Source organism: Macaca mulatta, chromosome 7 (assembly GCF_049350105.2).
Source record: "Macaca mulatta isolate MMU2019108-1 chromosome 7, T2T-MMU8v2.0, whole genome shotgun sequence".
In the NCBI taxonomy this organism is placed as follows: Eukaryota; Metazoa; Chordata; class Mammalia; order Primates; family Cercopithecidae; genus Macaca; species Macaca mulatta.
The window spans coordinates 149,374,647-149,392,753 of NC_133412.1; the positions used below are offsets into that span (position 1 = coordinate 149,374,647).

The following is an 18,107-nucleotide window of genomic DNA, read 5'->3' on the forward strand; positions in this document are numbered from 1 at the left end:
TTATTTACTAAGAAAAGTTTTTTAGAAATGATGTAAGCCATAAACTGTATTTTAAGATGTCTATTAATTAGATGCAAAAAACACCTCTTATTAAGCTACTTGGTTAATAAGCTCTTAAATGGGGAGAAACAAACCCAGATGGTAACTTATTAATACCAACTTTTGATTACAGGTGATAAAGTAATTCTGTAGCTCCTTATTATAATAGGAACAGGTATAAGTTACTCTTTCAGTTCTCACTTTATAGTCTTCTGTGGTTAGGAGTATGAAAGAATTAGCAAGCTCTCAGATCAGAGGATGTGCCTTGCTTTTTTCTGCCCCCTGCTCCCCCTGGCAATAGTGGGAATTCAGAGCGGGGGTTTGTTTTGTTGAAACTAGAAGCTACTGTTTAGGAAGAAGGGAATTAGTTTCAAAGATTCTGTATTATCTGTTGCTGCAGAAAAATTTGCCCACAACTTATTAGCTCTAGGCTGGGCGCAGTGGCTCATGCTTGTTATCCCAGCACTTTGGGAGGCTTAGGCGGGTGAATCACCTAAGATCAGGAGTTTGAGACCAGCCTGACCACTATGGTGAAACCTTGTTTCTACTAAAAATATGAAAATTAGCCAGGCGTGGTAGCATAGTCCTGTAATCTTAGCTACTCGGGAGACTGAGACAGGAGAATTGCCTGAACCTGGGAGGTGGAGGTTGCAGTAAGCCAAGATCACGCCACTGCACTCCACCCTGGGCGACAGAGGGAGACTCCATCTCAAAAAAAATAAACAAACAAAAAAAATTACTAGCGCTAAACAATGAACATTTTATCACTTGGAATCTGAGAGTGACTTAGCTGGATGTTTCTAGTTGAGTCTTCTTACGAGGTTATAGTCTAACTGTCGGCAGGGACCTCAGTTCTGTCAAGGCTCTACTAGGGCCGAAGGATTTGCTTCCAAGCTCACTCACATGGCTGTTGGCAGAGCTCATTTCCTCATAAAGCTGTTGGACTTAGAGTCTCAGTCCCTTTTCACATGGGCCCCTCCGCATGCCCATCAGCGTCCTCAGGACATGATAGTTGGCTTCCCCTTGAGTAAGTGATCTGAGAGGGATGAGGAGAGTCAGAAAGAGAGCCCACAGTGAAAGCCACGGTCTTGTGTAACCTAATCTCAGAAGTGGCAACCTATTGCTTCTGCTGTGTGTGATCAGTTATACAGACCAGACCTGGTGCAGTGTGAGAAGTACTACACCGGGGTGTGCATTAATAGGAGGTTGGGTAATTGGGAGTCATCTTGGGAGTCTGGTTACCACAGATGACTACTGGCCTGAAACATTTTTTTCCTAGTCTTGTGTGATGCTAAAGTCAGGAATAGTATTCTGAGACTCTGCTATTTCCCCTGAACTCATTAAGAGAATGTTTTTACTTTGATTTCAAAGGAAGAGCATTCAGGAACCATAAAGGCAAGTGAGGTATGGGTCCCTGAGAATATGTTTTGGTGTATTTTATGTCAGCATGCCGAAAATGAGTGTTAATTGAATTCAAGATACAGCATTAAGAAGGAAAGCTTCTTTCCAAAGTGAGTTTATAATTAGTTTTCTTAGGGTTCAGCATATATGATGTATTATTTGCTGATAAGGGATAGTAGTCAAGGCACAGCTGCAGTTTCAGCTGTGCCTGAAAGTTTTAAGTAGCTAAAAGCAAACGAATACTTCTTCCTTAGCTCAGTTAATCTGTTTGCATCTTCAGGAGAATGAAAAGTCCTGGAATTCAGAGGTATCTTCTGAATAGGGAAACATTTGATTGACTTTAGTAAATGAGATGAGTATCTGTGCTTTCTGTGTTGTAGTGGCCATTCAGTGAACACATGGGCTTTAGACATACACTGCCCTGGCTCTGATGCTTACTTGCTGTGCGATCTTGGATAACTTGTATACTTTCTCTAAGCCCCTTTCCATATGTAACATGAGGTTGATGTATTTACCTTGTAGAGTTTGGGGGTAGAAGAAGAATAATTAGTATAAAGTGCTTAGTATATTACCTGGCCTGCAGTCGAACTCAGTGAATGATATTTTTGGTATCGTTAATAGTAGCCTTCTATATTAATAATTTTCTGAATAAACTCAGTTCAAGTAGCAAACCCCTTCCTGAGGCACTTGTAGATCTTGGCTGAGAGTAGTGCCTCCTCTCTTTTGGATGAAACCCAGTGCAGGAAAAATAATAGATTTCATAGGCCATATTTGTTTTTCCATTTAAAATGAAAATAGGTTTGCATCTGATAAAATTTAGAGTACTGTTCTAATGAGAAGATTGTCAGTGAGGAAATTACTACTATTAACCTCTAAAATAATACTTAGACACAGACTTGGTGCCCTAGAAGTAGCTTTCTAATCTTTCATCCTTTGCATTTGTGTATTGCTTTAGAGTTCACAAAGCAGGGTCACATACCTCATACTGTCACATCCTTAATAATCCATCCACATTTTACATGTAGGGAAATAGGACTAAAGAGTTGAAGTGACATGCCACAAGGCTGTATAAGGGCAGGCAACAGAGGTGTCTAGAACAAGTTCATTCCATTTACGTAACATTTACTGAATGTCTGATATGTGCCAGGCGCTATGCTAGGCATTGGGGACATTGAGATGAGCAAGATATTTTTTTTTCTCTGGATCCATGGATCATTCTCTTCTATGGTTACAGGATCTTCTTTCTGCCCCGATTAGGCAAGGAAGGGTGAACTGTATGACTCGTGAGTAATTTCAGTTCTACCAGTTTGTCTGAAGGTCCGGCTGCCTTCTGATTGTTTCTGGATCTGGAGGCTTCAGATCATTTGAGGCCCTGGCCCAGCCATGGCAAGGAAGTGGTATTGTTGCTTCTATGGGATGTTGACTGCTGCATCCAGCTAACGTGCACAGGCTCCTCTCTTCTCAAGTAGTTTCCCTAAACGGGACGGCCTACCTCTTCCAGCCCTCTGCTTTGTTCATCACCGTGGATCAGGGTTCGCAACTTAGGCACTACTGGCATTTTGGGCCAGATAATTCTCTGTTGTGGGGCTGTGCTGTGCATTGCAGGATGTTGAGCAGCATCCCTGGCCTCCGCCCACTAAATGTCAGTAGTTCACCAACTCCTCCTCCTCTGCTTCAAGTCATGAGTATCAAAAATGTTTTTGGATATTGCCAAATTGGGAGAGGGGCTGCAAAATTGTCTCTAGTTGAGAACCATAGTTTTTGATGTTTCTGGTACTGAGATTGGGTTTTTACTTTATTGACTCTGCTTTTACCAATAAGTATGAGTTTCAAATTATAGAACATAATGCAACCAAAACACTGATCTATAGATAGAATGTAAAAATATAAAAAATATAGAATAAAAAGCTATTGATCTACAGTTTTAAAACTAAGAATTTTTGCTAGTTTGAAAACCATACCCTTTAATTGCACCTTGAAAGGCAAACAGTTCATCTTCAGAACTTGAAAAGAAAAGCAGTTAAGATGAAAGCATTTTCAAGTCAGTACCAAGTTTACAGTGTTAACAGTGGACAAGAGGGCTCCATAGTGTTTTATTAGGCTCGATTCCTATGATAATATACTTGTCAGAAAGTAGATGCCATGCCCAGTCATCTGGCTTACCTAGGGTGCCTCTGTTTTCAAAGACTCTCTGGTGGGAAGGTTAGATAGAGAGATGTGTGAAAAAACAAGGAAAGCAAAATGTTACTTGCAGAATCTAAGTGATGAAAAATTTCCTAGTAAAACGTTGAGAGCAAAAACCTTTGGAGCTGCATGTTAAGATGACTTTCTTTACACTGTTATTTCACTTGGATGTGGTTCAGTTGCTTTTCTAGCAATGTTATAATAATTGGGTAATATAGTTGGAGGCCCAGCTTATATTAAGTACATAAGAAAATGAAATGAAAGAATCTATAAAGAAATAGAGTTTGGGCTGGGTACAGTGGCTCAGCACTTTGAGAGGCCGTGGCGGGCGGATCACGAGGTCAGGAGTTCGTGACCAGCCTGACCAACATGGTGAAACCCCGTTTCTACTAAAAACACAAAAATTAGTTGGGTGTGGTTGTGCGCTCTTGTAATCCCAGCTACTCGGGAGGCTGAGGCAGGAGAATTGCTTGAACCTGCGTGGTGGAGGTTGCAGTGAGCCGAGATCATACCACTGCACTCCAGCCTGGGCAACAAGCGCGAAACTTCATCTCCAAAAAAAAAAAAAAAGAAGAAATAGGGTTTGTTCCACCATGGCACACGTATACCTATGTAACAAACCTGCACATTCTGCACATGTATCCCAGAACTTTAAAAAAAAAGATAGGGTTTGTTTGTTGACTATTTCTGTGACAGATCTTTTGCGTCTGATATTCAGGGACAAGCTTGAGTAAGGAAAGCATTGCTCCTTAATTTAATTGGCATTTTAAAGATTTAGTGTTGGAAGGGTGTTTGGAAATGTTGCAAAATACAAAATGTTTTCAGATTTTTGATCCAGGAATATAGATTGGGATTTTGCCAAGCCTATGTTTTCTATAGCATGGTGAAAATGCTTCTTCCTCGCTTTGGTTTCTTGCATCTTCTAGAGTAGGTGAAAAAAATTTTTTGACTAACTTGGAAGGAAATACTCCCAATCAAGGAAATAGCTAATACTGTAGAGGATTGAGAAGTTTTTCTTGAACCAGAAAAATCAAATTTAGAAGCGCACCATCAGAAGAAACAGAATCAACTGTGAGCAATAGCTCAGAAAATGAAACAGATTGGGCAGAATTTCATGGGACAAAAGCTATATTTCAGTGAGTTCAAATGAAGTTTGTTTTTATATTTTTGTTTTTAACTTTAGTTCCTTTTTTCAGAATGAGTTTTGTGTATCTGCTCAATATGAAGGAGGACAGTAAATTCAGAAAACAAGTTTTGCCATTTTTTTTTCTTGTTCATGGATTTTTGTTTACTTCTTTGTAAATGGGGGAAAACTTTAAAGATGCTAGACGTCTTAAAATTACATAGCTTCATTGGAGACTGATAGTTGGCAATATTTAAGAATAAAATTGTTTGGTAAATTTGTAAATTTGTGTTGTTGAATATATCAAACTAGGTTGAGATTATGTCTTTGAGCTTTAATAGCTTTCTAGTCCTTAACTAACAAAGTGACTTTAGATTTTTTTTAGTACTTTAAAATATAAGTGAAAATTTTAGAATTCTCCTCTTATATTTCTTTTGTTTGGGGAGGAAAATAAAATTTTGTACCTTCCCAATGAAATTTACGTATCTGATTGGCTAATAGGTTGGAGTGAAATCAGGGAAGCTTGAAAACCATAATAAGCGTACGGTGCTTATTGACTGGAGCTGATGAGTTCTCTTGTGTTTTACTCTTTTTACAGTGAAACCAGCAGTGTGTGTAGCAGCAGTGACACTGGGCTCTTTACCAATGATGAAGGGCGACAAGGTAATGTTGATCCCAGCTTTGGGACATTGGTTCCGTGTTTATGGAAATGTTTGAATAATCATAGGAGTGACTCATGGAGAACATGGTGACTGTCTATGGCAGTGGTTCTTAAACTTTAAGGCATATGAGAGCCACCTAGGGAACTGTTAAAACCGCACAGTCCTGAGCTCCTAGAAATAAATAGGTCTAGAGTTGGCCCCTGGAATCTGCATTTTTCACAAGCACCTGAACTGATTCTTATGCCGGTAGATCAGACATTGGGAATCGTTGGTCTAGGTGGTCAATGTGTCGAGCCTGGGACATTGGGAAGTTTCTTTTTATTAGAATCAAGAAATAGCTTCATGTGTTACTGTCTTTTTTTAGGTGTTAAGACATTATTTTCATATAGAGAAAATCTTGTCACTTTTATAGCCTTATTTATAATGATTATAGTGTTCTAGGTGAATATATTGTATAAAACATCATCTTCCTCAAAGTAAAACTCCTGGAGTATAGAGTCCTGTGAATAAGGCTGGTGTATGTTAATTACCAGTTCTTTATTTTTACTACCTAAACACTAATTTAAAACTTTGCCTGTATATCAGGGTATTTTAGAAAATGTTTGTCCTCTAGACTTGTGTGGGGCCACATGCCAATAAAAATTTTATATAGCCTTTTTGGACTGTGGTTTTCTTAATCTAAATAGGGGACTTAGGGATTTCTAAAGTCCCTTCTAGCTCCAAAGTCCAATAATTTTTCTCCATGGGTTAAGCAATTAAAGGACTGACGTAGTGGCTACATGTCTAGGTTGATCCAGGTAGCTTCCCCAGTAACTGAAGGGATACTGGGGCTGTGAGACTTAGCATCCAAGTCCTGATTTTTGGAGAAGGACTGTGGGGACAGCATCTTGTTCATGCCTCAAAGTTGTAGGCATAAGGCAGTTTATCCTCCTGGAGTTGTTGAGCTTCCTACTGTAATGGAGGTTGTTGTGAGTACATTTCTGTCTTTTAGATTCTGAGGGAATTAGGTGTCATTAGAGATTATGTGTATGTGTGTACAGGTAGGCTCTTTTGATTTTATTATCTCATACCAGGAAAGTCTGATGTCTTTCCATGAATGAGTTACCAGTATTTGCTCTTTTTCTTTGCTTTTCTACAGTTCTAGGAATATCAAAATGCACCTCTTAAAGGTTATGATGCATAATTATAGAGATGGAAGAAAGTGTGGACCTGTTACAGCAGATTAAGTTTTTGGGCCTTTGGAAAGCCTTTTCACTGATAAGGATTCCTTAGTTTATCATGAGAGATTATAGAATATTCTGTAGACCCAACTTTCCTCTCTTTCTCTGCTTCAGCTTCACACATTCTGGTGACATTGATGCTTAGCATTCTCAGTGTAAAGCTATGGAATTTCTTGCCTCTGTGCCTTTGTTTATGCTGGTCTTTCTGCCTGAAATCTCATCCTCATCTTCCTTGAATGAGTGGTCATCTACCAAGACACAGTTTTCCTTTTGCCCCTGCAAGAGCATATTTATGAACTATATCAGGTGGTCTTCTTGGTTTCAATTTCTTGTTGGAGTTGGCCTATAGGAGGCATCAACAGAAGACCGAAGGGAGGGAGGTGAATGATACTGGATATATTAGTCAAGTATTTATTGTGGTAATGCTGCTTAACAGCCCCCAAATTTTAGTGGCTTATCACAGTTTACCACACTAATTTTTTGCTTTGGGGTTGTGGGTTGCCTATGGTTCCACTGATCTCGTCTGGGCTCCACTGGTCTCCAGGCTTCAAGTTAGGTTTACATCTTCTCAGTGTATTGTATTTTGGGACCTAGGGTGGAGGAGCAATGGTGATAGGCAGCATGGACTTCCTGTGGCAGAGGATGTAAATGCCTGGTGACCAGGCTAGACCACGTGTACATATTTAAAACCTTTGCTTGAATCATGTCTGTTAATTTTCTACTATGTAAAGCAAGTCATATGACCAAGCCCAGTGTCAGTAGGATGAGGAAGTGTGCTCTTCCTAAAAGGGAAGGTACTGTGGAATCCAATGACAAAGAGCAAAAGGCATGGATGAATGATTCTATTATAGAGAGGACTTGGAAACGCTAATGCAGTCTACCACATTAGATTATTGCTTTCCCTGATACCCTTTCTGTTGGATTGCTGGTTGGCAGTGGTTATGTTCCTCTGCTGAGGGCCACCACTCTTGTTTGGCAGACTTCTTTTATAACTGCAGTTCTTTGGACTCTGATAACCATTCTTTCCCTTGCCACTCCAGGTCTAGGAATGGTAAGGGCCTCCTGCTGTGCTGGCTCTACCTGATGTGCTTCACCATCCCTTGTGGGGTTTCTTGTTAGTACTGTCTACACCTTTGTGAATAGTCACTTCATTACATCTCTGCAATGACCCCATTTAAATGTGCCATGTGTTTGCTGAGGGGATTCTGGCCAATAGCCCTTTCTCCTTTGTTCTCTGTGGCTCCTTGTATTATACTTACTGTTTCTTTTAGTACTCACTAGATAATGTTATTGTTTGTAGGTACACGTCTTTTCCCTTGAAGCTTTTCAAGGCAGGAGTTACTATGTGCAACTGCAGTACCTAGCATGTTCCTGGCATATAGTAAATGCTTAATAAATAATTATTGATAATCCAATTAAAGGGAAAACTCTCCTTTTTTTCCCCCAAACAAAATCATACATAGATTCTCAGACTGTAAAACAACTAAGCCTATTTGGTTTAAAGCAAAATTCTAGAGGAGCCAGAGGTCAGGAACCTGATCCATCCAGCTTCTTGCTTATTCCCTGGCAGTACTCTTTTAAGGAGCTCCTCTGTCAGGCATCTTAGTGAACCCTGATTGAAGACTACTGGTCTACATGATCTCACAATGTTCCTTCTAGTTCAGAGAGTCCCTTTTTGTGTTATTAAAAATCTTGAATGAATGCTTGAGAACCAAAAAAAATCCATTATAGTTTGCCATTTGTCATCAGAAAACATGGCCTAATTAAATATACTATTTCAATAAATGTCCTGAGGAATGCTTATGAATAAGAAAAGAATTAATATATTGAAGTACAGAGAAACTAATTATTATGCACTAATGCCTGTCTTCAGTTCATCTATGTATCTGATTTCGTGAGATGCTTTTAGAATAGTGATTCTCAAAACATGGTCCCCAGGCCAGCTTAGCATCATGAAGGAACTTGTTAGAAATACACAATTTTGGTCTTGCCTAGGCTATAATCAGAAACTCTGGAGTTAGGTCTCAGCGGTCCATGTTTTAACAAGCCCTTCTGGTGCTTCTCATGCATGCTCAAAGTTGAGAACTACTGTATCAGAGAGACAGCTGTTTGTGGTGTGTTTTCATAAGGGAACACTTTGAGTAACTTTCTTAGTTGTAATATCTGCTGCTTTTTACCAGAATGCAGTTTTCATTGCCCATTTTGGAGATCTCCACAGTGATTTAAGAGTTACTATCCTGGGTGTTAATGACCCATGAATCTCATACTTCATGGGATTGACATGTTCTGAGCAACTTCTCTGGAATCCAGTGTACATTAGAGAATGACTACATTGTGAACTCTTTTAGATATTCTTGTAATAGTTTCCTTCAACTTTGCTATTTTGAAAGGAGTATGGTGTGGCAGACATAAAATTATCTATTCTTTGTTGGCAGGAATAAACTCTAGTGGAAACTGAGATACTATCATTGCAGCCAGTAGAGAGAAGTTTGTACCAACAGTCTGGATATATGGATCTGGTTGTGACTTTGCTGTTAATTAACAATATGGTCTTGGGAAAATGGTATAACTTATTGAAAAGTCTTAGGGAATTATGTTATTTGTTGCTGTGGTTTTTTGTTTTTTTCCCCAGTAGCTTGGATTGCTAGTGTCAAGATGATTTCTGTCCCATTAATGAGATACCAAGGATAAAATGAAGTATAGACGTATATTCTTTATTCACCTTTTATGAGAGAGGCAAATATAGCAAGAAATCCCTCAGGAATAGCTAGCTTTGAATTGAGAAACATTTATGGGCTTTGAACTCCCAAGTTTATACCACTGAGAATGGTATAAGGGAGGCAGTTTGTTTTTGTAATGAAGATCTCAGGCTTCTGAGTTAGTCAGGCTTTGGGTTCAGATCCTGGCTTCGTTGTTTACTAAATTGACCTTGACTTCTCTAGGCATTAGTTGCCTTGTTTGTAAGTTGGAGTTAGTGTAGGGCTTGAAAGAGATGGCATATTTACAGATTTTTAGCATGGATCCTGGTAGGTTGTAAGGGCCTAGTAAGTGGTAGCTTTATTTATTTATTTTTAACTGTTAAAGCAGTCCAGTTTAACACAGTATGACATTTATGTGAAATCAGGTTGACGTTTCAGTTTTCATTGCAATATGAATCGAGAAGAACCAGAACAATTTCTTTTTAGTGTGCCTTGATTTATTTAAAAGTATAATCAGCCTGTAATTCCAGCACTTTGGGAGGCTGAGGTGGGAGGATTGCTTGAGCCCAGGAGTTCAAGACCAGCCTGGGCAACATAAGGAGACCCAGTTTCTACAAAGAATTAAAAAAAAAAAAAAAAAAAAAAGGCTGGGTGCGGTGGCTCATGCCTGTAATCCCAGCACTTTGGGAGGCTGAGGCAGGCAGATCAGTTGAGGTCAGGAGTCCAAGACCAGCCTGGCCAACATGGCAAAAACCCCATCTCTACTAAAAAATAAAAAAATTAGCCGGGCGTGGTGGCGGCGCCTGTAATGCCAGCTACTCAGGAGGCTGAGTCAGGGAGAATTGCTTGAACTCGGGAGGGGAGGCAGAGCTGAGGGGAGCAGTGAGCTGAGATCATGCCACTGCACTCCAGCCTAGGCAACAGAGCAAGAATTCATCTTAAAAATAATAATAATAATAATAATAATAATAACCAGGCGTAGTGGCATGAGCCTGTGGTTCCAGCCACTTGGGAGGCTGAGGTGGTAGGATTGCCTGAACATGTGATTATGCCACTGCATTCCAGCCTGGGTGACAGAGCAAGACTCTGTCTCAAAAAGGAAAAAAAAAGGATGATCAAAACTATAGCACTAAGAAATCATCCCTCTCATTTGTTTTTCTCAGACCTAGTTTAAAATTCTAGCTTATGATATGATCTCTTTACTTTAGGTGACGATGAGCAGAGTGATTGGTTCTATGAAGGAGAATGTGTCCCAGGATTCACTGTTGCTAATCTTCTGCCCAAGTGGGCTCCTGATCATTGTTCTGAAGTAGAAAGAATGGATTCTGGATTGGATAAATTTTCAGATTCCACATTCCTTTTACCTTCTCGGCCAGCTCAAAGAGGTGAGTTCTGAGGAGACCAAGAACTTAATGCTTTTATGGTTCTCCTTGGGCAGAGCAATCATCTCCTAGCAAGCATACTCATGTCTTCAGTCACACATTAACTATCTGAATTTTGGAGCTAGCTCAGGGATTTTCTAGAGGATTCAAAGTAAGTCTCAAAGCTTAAGGTTCTCTCCATTCCTTCCTAAACTAATCCATGGAAACTCTTGGGACATATATATTAGCAGGGTATTCCTTCAGCTTGCCATTGCCGTTTGTGCCAGATTTAGTGACAGCTGCTTATCCTGATGTGAAACTGATAGGTTATTGAGTATCGGGTTTTGGAAGAGAACAGATTTCAATAAGAACATTCATCTACACATTCTTATTTTCAGTAAGAGTATTCACATATAATGGTGTTTTAAAAATGGATGCTTTTAAAATAATTTAAGTAGTTCTATTTTAATGACCCTATTATTGGGGACTTTAACACAAATATGTTTCCTTTTCCCTTTGCTTTTTCTTCAATTATGATGTAGCAAAGTGGGTGGAAAGAACCTAGGACAGAGAGATGGAAATGTGGTGTTAATACTCTGGTACTGTCTACCAAGCTCTGTGATAGTCGCTTCATTTTCTTGGGATGACAGGGTCATCACTTAAGATATGTGACATTGGACAAAACCATTTATTTTAGCTCTATAAATTTATGATTCTAGGGTTCCCAGTAACCCATAATCAACCAGTTAATCAGTTGTCAAGAATTTGTTGAACATCGGTTGGTGATCACAATCACACTATGAGATGTAAACTCGTATTATGTAGGATTTTGTCATGGTGAATTTTTTTTGTCATGGTGAACCAGCGGTTGGTTCTTGGTAAGGACTGGCTGAGGCACACATTGCTTTATTGAACATTTTGATGAACATTTCTAAAAGTTTCTAATGGACCATTTAAAATATATACAGATAAGCAAGAATAGTAAGAAACTTAAAATGGCCTATAATGTCATATCCAGAGACAATCTCATTAATAACATTTTGGTGTGGGTTTCCTCTAGTTGTTCTTTCCTTGTGTAGAACACATGCAGCAGTGAGAAAAATTGGGTTATCTGATGCGTGCTATTTTCCCCATTATGTCATGAATTAGAATGTTTTTGACATAGAAACTAACATTTAATTTTAAGTTAAAAATTGTTAATAGTACCTTATGTTTGTGTGGTGTTTTCAGTTTATAAAGTCCCTTCTATTTGCTATTCATTGGGTCTTCAAAACAGCCCAGTAAGGTAGGACTGAGTGATTATCCCTCTTTTATAGATGGAGGATGCCTAGGTCAAAGGTAAATGGCATGCCTGTGATCATACTGCTAGTGACAAAGACCTGGGAATAATAAATCCTCGGCAGATAACTCTGTGATACGAGTTTAAAGGTCAATCTAGTAAGATCCTGGGGGTAAAGCCTTCACTGTTCTAGAAACATAGGATTGCATTTGGATTTTCTGCATTCGGTATTTGAGGCCTTCCTTCTTTTTTTAGGGTATCATGCTCGCTTGAATCGTCTGCCTGGAGCTGCAGCTCGGTGCCTCAGAAAGGGGCGAAGAAGGCTGGTTGGGAAGGTGATACCTCTCACAGTTTGCTGGGCTCAGTGGGGAGATAATATTCCCTATGGGAGTTGTGTACCCTGTTAACAATCAGAGGTGCTACAGAACTCCCTGAAGTTAATGGAGCCAACTGGAATGTGTTGGGAGTTTACAAGAGTGAACATTATGTAGAATGTGAATGGATATACAAATAAAAGATGAAACGTAATTCATACAGAAGTTCTGACAAAGCAAACACTGTCATTACAGTGTCTGTTGCCTATAAACCTACAAGCCTGAGCTGTGCCTTCTGTAACTTTTGATTAATGTTATGTTATTATTGTGTAAGTTAAAATATTCTTGGCTTCTTTATGACTCCTCTTGAATTCATGAATGCATCTTTGTTCTTTCCTAACTTTGGTCTTTCATCCTAGAATTCATAAAAAAGAAAAAAAAAAAAACTGTTACTGAGTTTCAAGAGCCCCTCAGCCATGAGGGAGAACTATCTGCTGTTTATTCAGTTCTGCCTTTGCCAGGGATGATGCCAGGGACTCAACTCATTTAATCCTTCCAGCAACCTTGTAGAAAAAGGGCAAGCCCCTTCAGCAGATGAGGAAAACTTAGGTTCGAAGAAGTTAAGGAATGTCTGATGTTACCCAGATAGGAATGGTGGAATAGAGATTTGAACCCAGGTCTACTTTTGTCTTTTTACATTTTTATTGAATTTTATTTTTTACTCTACTTTGAGATTGAGAAATAAATTAAGACAGGGGCTCATCCTCATTCAGAGAAGATGGTAGTGGGCAAAGAATAAGGAAAGGAGTGGCATTGAAGCATTAATTTGTTTGTTCTTGGTAAGAACAAACTTGGTAAGTTACAAGTTGTAACTTGGTAAGCATTTAGAATGCCTGTTAGGTGGCACAATGTGTGCCACAGTCTGGCTTCCCTTAAGGGGATACTGTTTTATAGCCTGACTAGGGAACAGTTTTCTGAAGTTTTAGGCATGCAAAAAAAATGAGGCTGTTTATTTCCAGACGAGCCCAGGATACTTATTTCTTTTTATCTTTCAATTTGAGTTCAAATCTTTTTTCTTTTCTTGAGACGAAATCTCGCTCTGTGACCTAGGCTGGAATGCAGTGGTGTTATCTCGGCTCACTGTAACTTCCCACCTCCCAGGTTCAAGCGATTCTCCTGCCTCAGCCTCCCCAGTAGCTGGGATTACAGGCACCCACCACCTTGCCTGGCTAATTTTTTTGTAATTTTAGTACAGACAACATTTTACCATGTTGGCCAGGCTGGTCTCGAACCCCTGACCTCAGGTGATCCACCTGCCTCGGCCTCCCAAAGTGCTGGGATTACAGGCATGAGCCACCGTGCCCGGCCTCAAGTTCAAATCTTGAATTAGAAGACATTTGATTATTGGAAGACTGATACCTTTCGAATTACTCATTTTACAGACAAAGCGCTGCTTTTGCTGCTCCGGGAGCTTACTGTTAACAGGGATAGCTAGCAGAATAGCAGCACATGGGGTGGAGGAAGGAGAGGATTTTACTTTTATTGTTTAGGCTTGACAGATAATGTTCCCCCTGCCACCTATGTTACTTTCTTTCAGCTCTTATAAAATGAGAGCCATCCACGTCCATGGAGGCAAGTCACTTTGTCTTGAAGGTTTCCCTTTAGTTTGCCTGGAAGGGAATGAGAGCCTATTGGATGTGCCTTTAATGATGTCAAATGAGTAGGATAATATTTACTTGTTTAATTCATCTTCATCACCTCACAGCGATATTTATCATTTCTAGCAGAGGTCACCGCTCTGCCCCCTTCTTCCCTCCCCCATCTCGCTTCTGGTTTTCTAAATTGTCATCGTAAATAATGAGTTTCATTCACAGCTCCCTGCCAGTGAGCTGCTAATTACACAAAGTACTGCTTGTAATTTACACAGTAATAAACTGTAAATTTAAACATTACGGCACTTTAAGTTAATAATTTTTCTGCTGTAACAAATAGCTCATTTTTCAACCATCTTTTCCCTTGGCCCCCCTACCATGTCTGTGTCTGTGACCAGGAGGCATAGCTATAAGAAATGCAGAATGTGAAGAAGATAGTATATGAAAACTTCTCATTTAACTCCACTACTGCCCGGACTCTGACCTCAGGGTAATTTTTCTATAGCCAGTTCAGCTGAAATGTGTAGCCTGATGTTTAGGACAGTCCACACATATAGATGAATACAGATAATAACATTTGTCCAGACACAAATGTGTTTAAAGAACAGCCTTGACATTCTTGACAGTCACGCCCGTGACTTGTGTTATCTCAACACAACAGCTACTCAGATGTGTGTTGGTATGCTTTCCCAGGTGCCATGGTAGGTAAGCATTGGGAATGTACTCAAATGAAGAGTGAATTGCCGTTTTCCAATTTTTTGGAAATGGTTGATTTCTGAACTATTTGTAGTGTTATGGGTAAGCTTTTATACTAATGATGTTGAGAACCCTGAATTTAGGAATCAGTTTTATACAAATTTCTATTTTTATTTCTTGAGATGATGTTTGAGGGACAAAGTACAGAGTAACAATTTTTGCAAGTCACAAAACTCTTTTGATGTATTTATATTTAGTCAGCAGAGACTTTTACCAGTGAGGATTTAGTAACGTCCCAGGATGAAGGCTGTTGGAACTATAATCACATAGCTCTAGGGAGCTTGGTGTGCTGCCCTGTTAAAAATTGGCTACTGTTGAATTTTCTAAAAAGGATTTTTACTCCTATATACTGCAGTAGTTCCAGGAGGTATAGTACTTATTAAAATACCATATATGGTGAATAGTGTCTATAAAGTGTTGATAAAGACTTTTGGATCACTGGAGAATAATAAATGTAGGGTAACATGTAATACTTTTAAGATGAATTCCAATAAAAAGAAATATAGTTGCTGTTTTATTTTAAGATTGATTTTTAACATGTGCCTTTTGAGGTTGCCTTAGCTGGCACAATTATGGGAAAGGTTGATATTGTACTTTATATGTTTGTTTCTGTGGTTGGATGATACTCTTGTCTGCCTTGTCTTTTTAGGAGACCAGCATAAACACTTTGGGGACTGAGAGGATAAGCCATATCATTAGTGACCCTCGGCAGAAAGAGTAAGTGCTTACGTATTTACTGGCTGTGCTAGTCTGCTCCTTGGAGGAGGAGGCGGAGGGGAGTTTTATGGAGCAACTTAGAAATCAGGCTTCAGAGCTCAAAGAGATCTTAAAGATTTGTACTTTATAACAGTTAAAGATGGCAACATCCTAAACCTGTGACAGTGATTTTCTTTTCCTTTCTAGACTAGTTTCATTGTATTGTTTTTTTTATACCTGCAGATGCTGCATTAGTAGCCTCCAGTAAAGATGTTTATTTTAAACTAATTTTTCTGTCTCTAAATTTTTTTTCCAAAATGGATGATTGCCTCTATCCTCCTATATTCTCTTCCCATTTTTAGACCTTTTCATAGGGAAATGTCTTTTTTTTTTGAGACAGGGTCTGGCTCTGTCACCCAGGCTGGAGTGCAGTGGTGGAGTCATGGCTCACTGCAACCTATGCCTCCTAGGCTCAAGCAATCCTCCCACTTTGGCCTCCTGAATAGTTGGGACTACAGGCATGTGCCACTGCGCCTATCTAATTTTTGTATTTTTTGTAGAGACAGGGTTTTGCCGTGTTGTTCAGGCTGGTCTTGAACTCCTGGGCTCAAGCGATTTGCACACCTTGGCCTCCCAAAGTGTTGGGATTACAGATGTGAGCCACTGCGCCCAACCTGTGAAATATCTTGTTCTAGTTACTGTGGTGAGTGCTGTAGGAAGCCTGTATGTAGCTACAGGAAAATAATTCTGCAAATTCTCGTGACAGCCTTGTCCCCTAAAATGGTTGGTTCTTTCATATATCTTGTATGCATCACGGTCAGTACCCAGTTATGATCCTGTACACATCCAACCCGGGCTAATTTTAACATAGAAAATAAAGATGTGGGTGTGGTTTATGCCCTTGTTGAGTTGAGGCTTCTGTTGTCACTGCACAACTGAGAGAGTATTGGTGTCACACTGTAATCTTGGGTTTATTTCTATTGTCCAGTCTTTTACATTCCATTACAAGGCTTTTTCCTTTGAAGAGGTTTTGTTTTTTTTTTTTTTCCAGAACCTTCACATGCATTTAATGTCTTCTCCTCTGATTGCATCTTTTTTCTATTCCCTGCTTTGTCTTTACTTCATTATTCCAACATCTTATCTTCTTCTCCCTTCTGTAATTTTCCTATCACTTCTTTTATTGTTTTCTTTCCTGTTATTCTCTCCCTCTCTTTAGTTTCTGGTTACCATCAGCTGGGAAAAGAGAACGAAATCAGGTAAGATCATTTTTCTTTGTCATCTTTATTTTATCATTTGGTTTCCTTTTCTTTAGAAAGAATAAAGCGTTGGCTTCTGATTTTCCTCACATTTCTGCTTGTGCACATGAGGTAAGGTTTCCTCTTTCTTGTTATTTTGATTTTCTTGGAGAACTGTTTTCTAAGAGTAACCAATACTTACTGGTAAAAACTGCAGCTATTTCCTCTTTGTAGGTTCAACTGTGATCATTAGTTTCTTGTAGCATATATTTCATAGGAATCCTGTTTTTATTTTAGTTTTGAACTTTGCAGTAAGAAAGCGGAATGAATCTCATTTGCATATGGTTTAGTTCAACATGAGAATCCTGCGTTGAGAAGTACTATGTTGAAGCCTAAACGTATGAAGCAGAAGGTAGAGCTGCTCTGGGTGAAGTGGGGTCAAAGCCTTAGAGCAGTGGTCCCCAACCTTATGGCACCAGGGACAAGTTTTGTGGAAGACAGTTTTTCTATGGACCCGGGTTGGGGGCATGGTGAGGAGGGTGGTTTCGGGATGATTCAAGTGCATTACATTTATTGTGCACTATATTTCTATTATTATTACATTATAATATATAATGAAATAATTATACAACTGACCATAATGTAGAATCAATGGGAGCCCTTAGCTTGTGTTCCTGCAACTAGACAGTCCCATCTGGGGGTGATGGGAAACAATGACAGATCATCAGGCATTAGGCTTTCATAAGGAGTCCACAACCTAGGTCCCTTGCTTGCTCAGTTCACAGTAGGGTTTGTACTCCTATAAGAATCTAATGTGGCTGTTGATCTGACAGGAGGTAGAGCTCAGGCGGTAATGCCAGTGATGGGAAGCAGCTGCTTGCTGACAGCTCACCTCCTGCTGTGCGGCCCTGGGGTTGGGGACCCCTGCCGTAGAGCCTCTCCTTCTTAGTCTTTTCCCTAGCAACCCCCTGAGGGGGGCCCTTGGCATATTTAGGCCCATGTGGAGGGCTCACAATTTAAAAATTAATTCATAGTAGTTATCGATATGTTTCTTTATGTGTGAAGCTTTGTGATTTTTTTTTGGAGGATTGCTTTATCTTGGTGATTAGTTGTAAAATAGATGAACACTGACAGGTGAAAAGTTGTAGTCTTCCTGTTTGTCGTGTTTTTTTTTTTAACGACTTAGTAGCTTATTGAGTTGATACACATGATCCACATTTTAGACTTGGAATCTTCATTATGAATCTGCTGTTTCAAAATGAACTAGAGTGGTAGAAGACTTAACTGGTGTATGTGTATGAGATGATTTTAGATGGCATGTGGACACACAATTTTTAAGTTATGTATTACAGTTTACATTGGAAAAGATGTAATTATTATATCAAGCTTGTTATTTCACAGAAATGTAGTAAGGACAAAGCTGAGCAAAAATAATTGATATGAGGAAAAATAATAAGTAAACAGTAGTACAGGTTTTAGGCAGCTA

The 18,107-nt window shown here is 39.4% G+C and overlaps 1 protein-coding gene across 18 annotated transcripts in view; it reads left to right on the top strand.

Annotated features, from left to right (window-relative positions):
* The window catches only part of GPATCH2L (G-patch domain containing 2 like), a 75,293-nt gene that overhangs the window by 10,019 nt on the left and 47,167 nt on the right, over positions 1-18,107 (top strand). For 4 of the 18 annotated variants that reach the window (XR_013396466.1, XR_013396465.1, XM_077941532.1 and 1 more), the window contains exons 3-7: positions 5,346-5,410; positions 10,537-10,713; positions 12,224-12,303; positions 15,340-15,407; positions 16,699-16,753. Coding sequence is in view for 13 of the 18 variants with exons in the window: in XM_077941532.1 (XP_077797658.1) it covers positions 5,346-5,410; positions 10,537-10,713; positions 12,224-12,303; positions 15,340-15,407; positions 16,699-16,753 (445 nt within the window). In the remaining 5 variants the exon portion in view is untranslated. Of the gene's footprint in view, positions 1-5,345; positions 5,411-10,536; positions 10,714-12,223; positions 12,304-15,339; positions 15,408-16,602; positions 16,754-18,107 lie in introns of all 18 variants that reach the window. The other 14 variants (XR_013396467.1, XM_077941533.1, XM_015144172.3 and 11 more) reach the window with 6 other exon arrangements.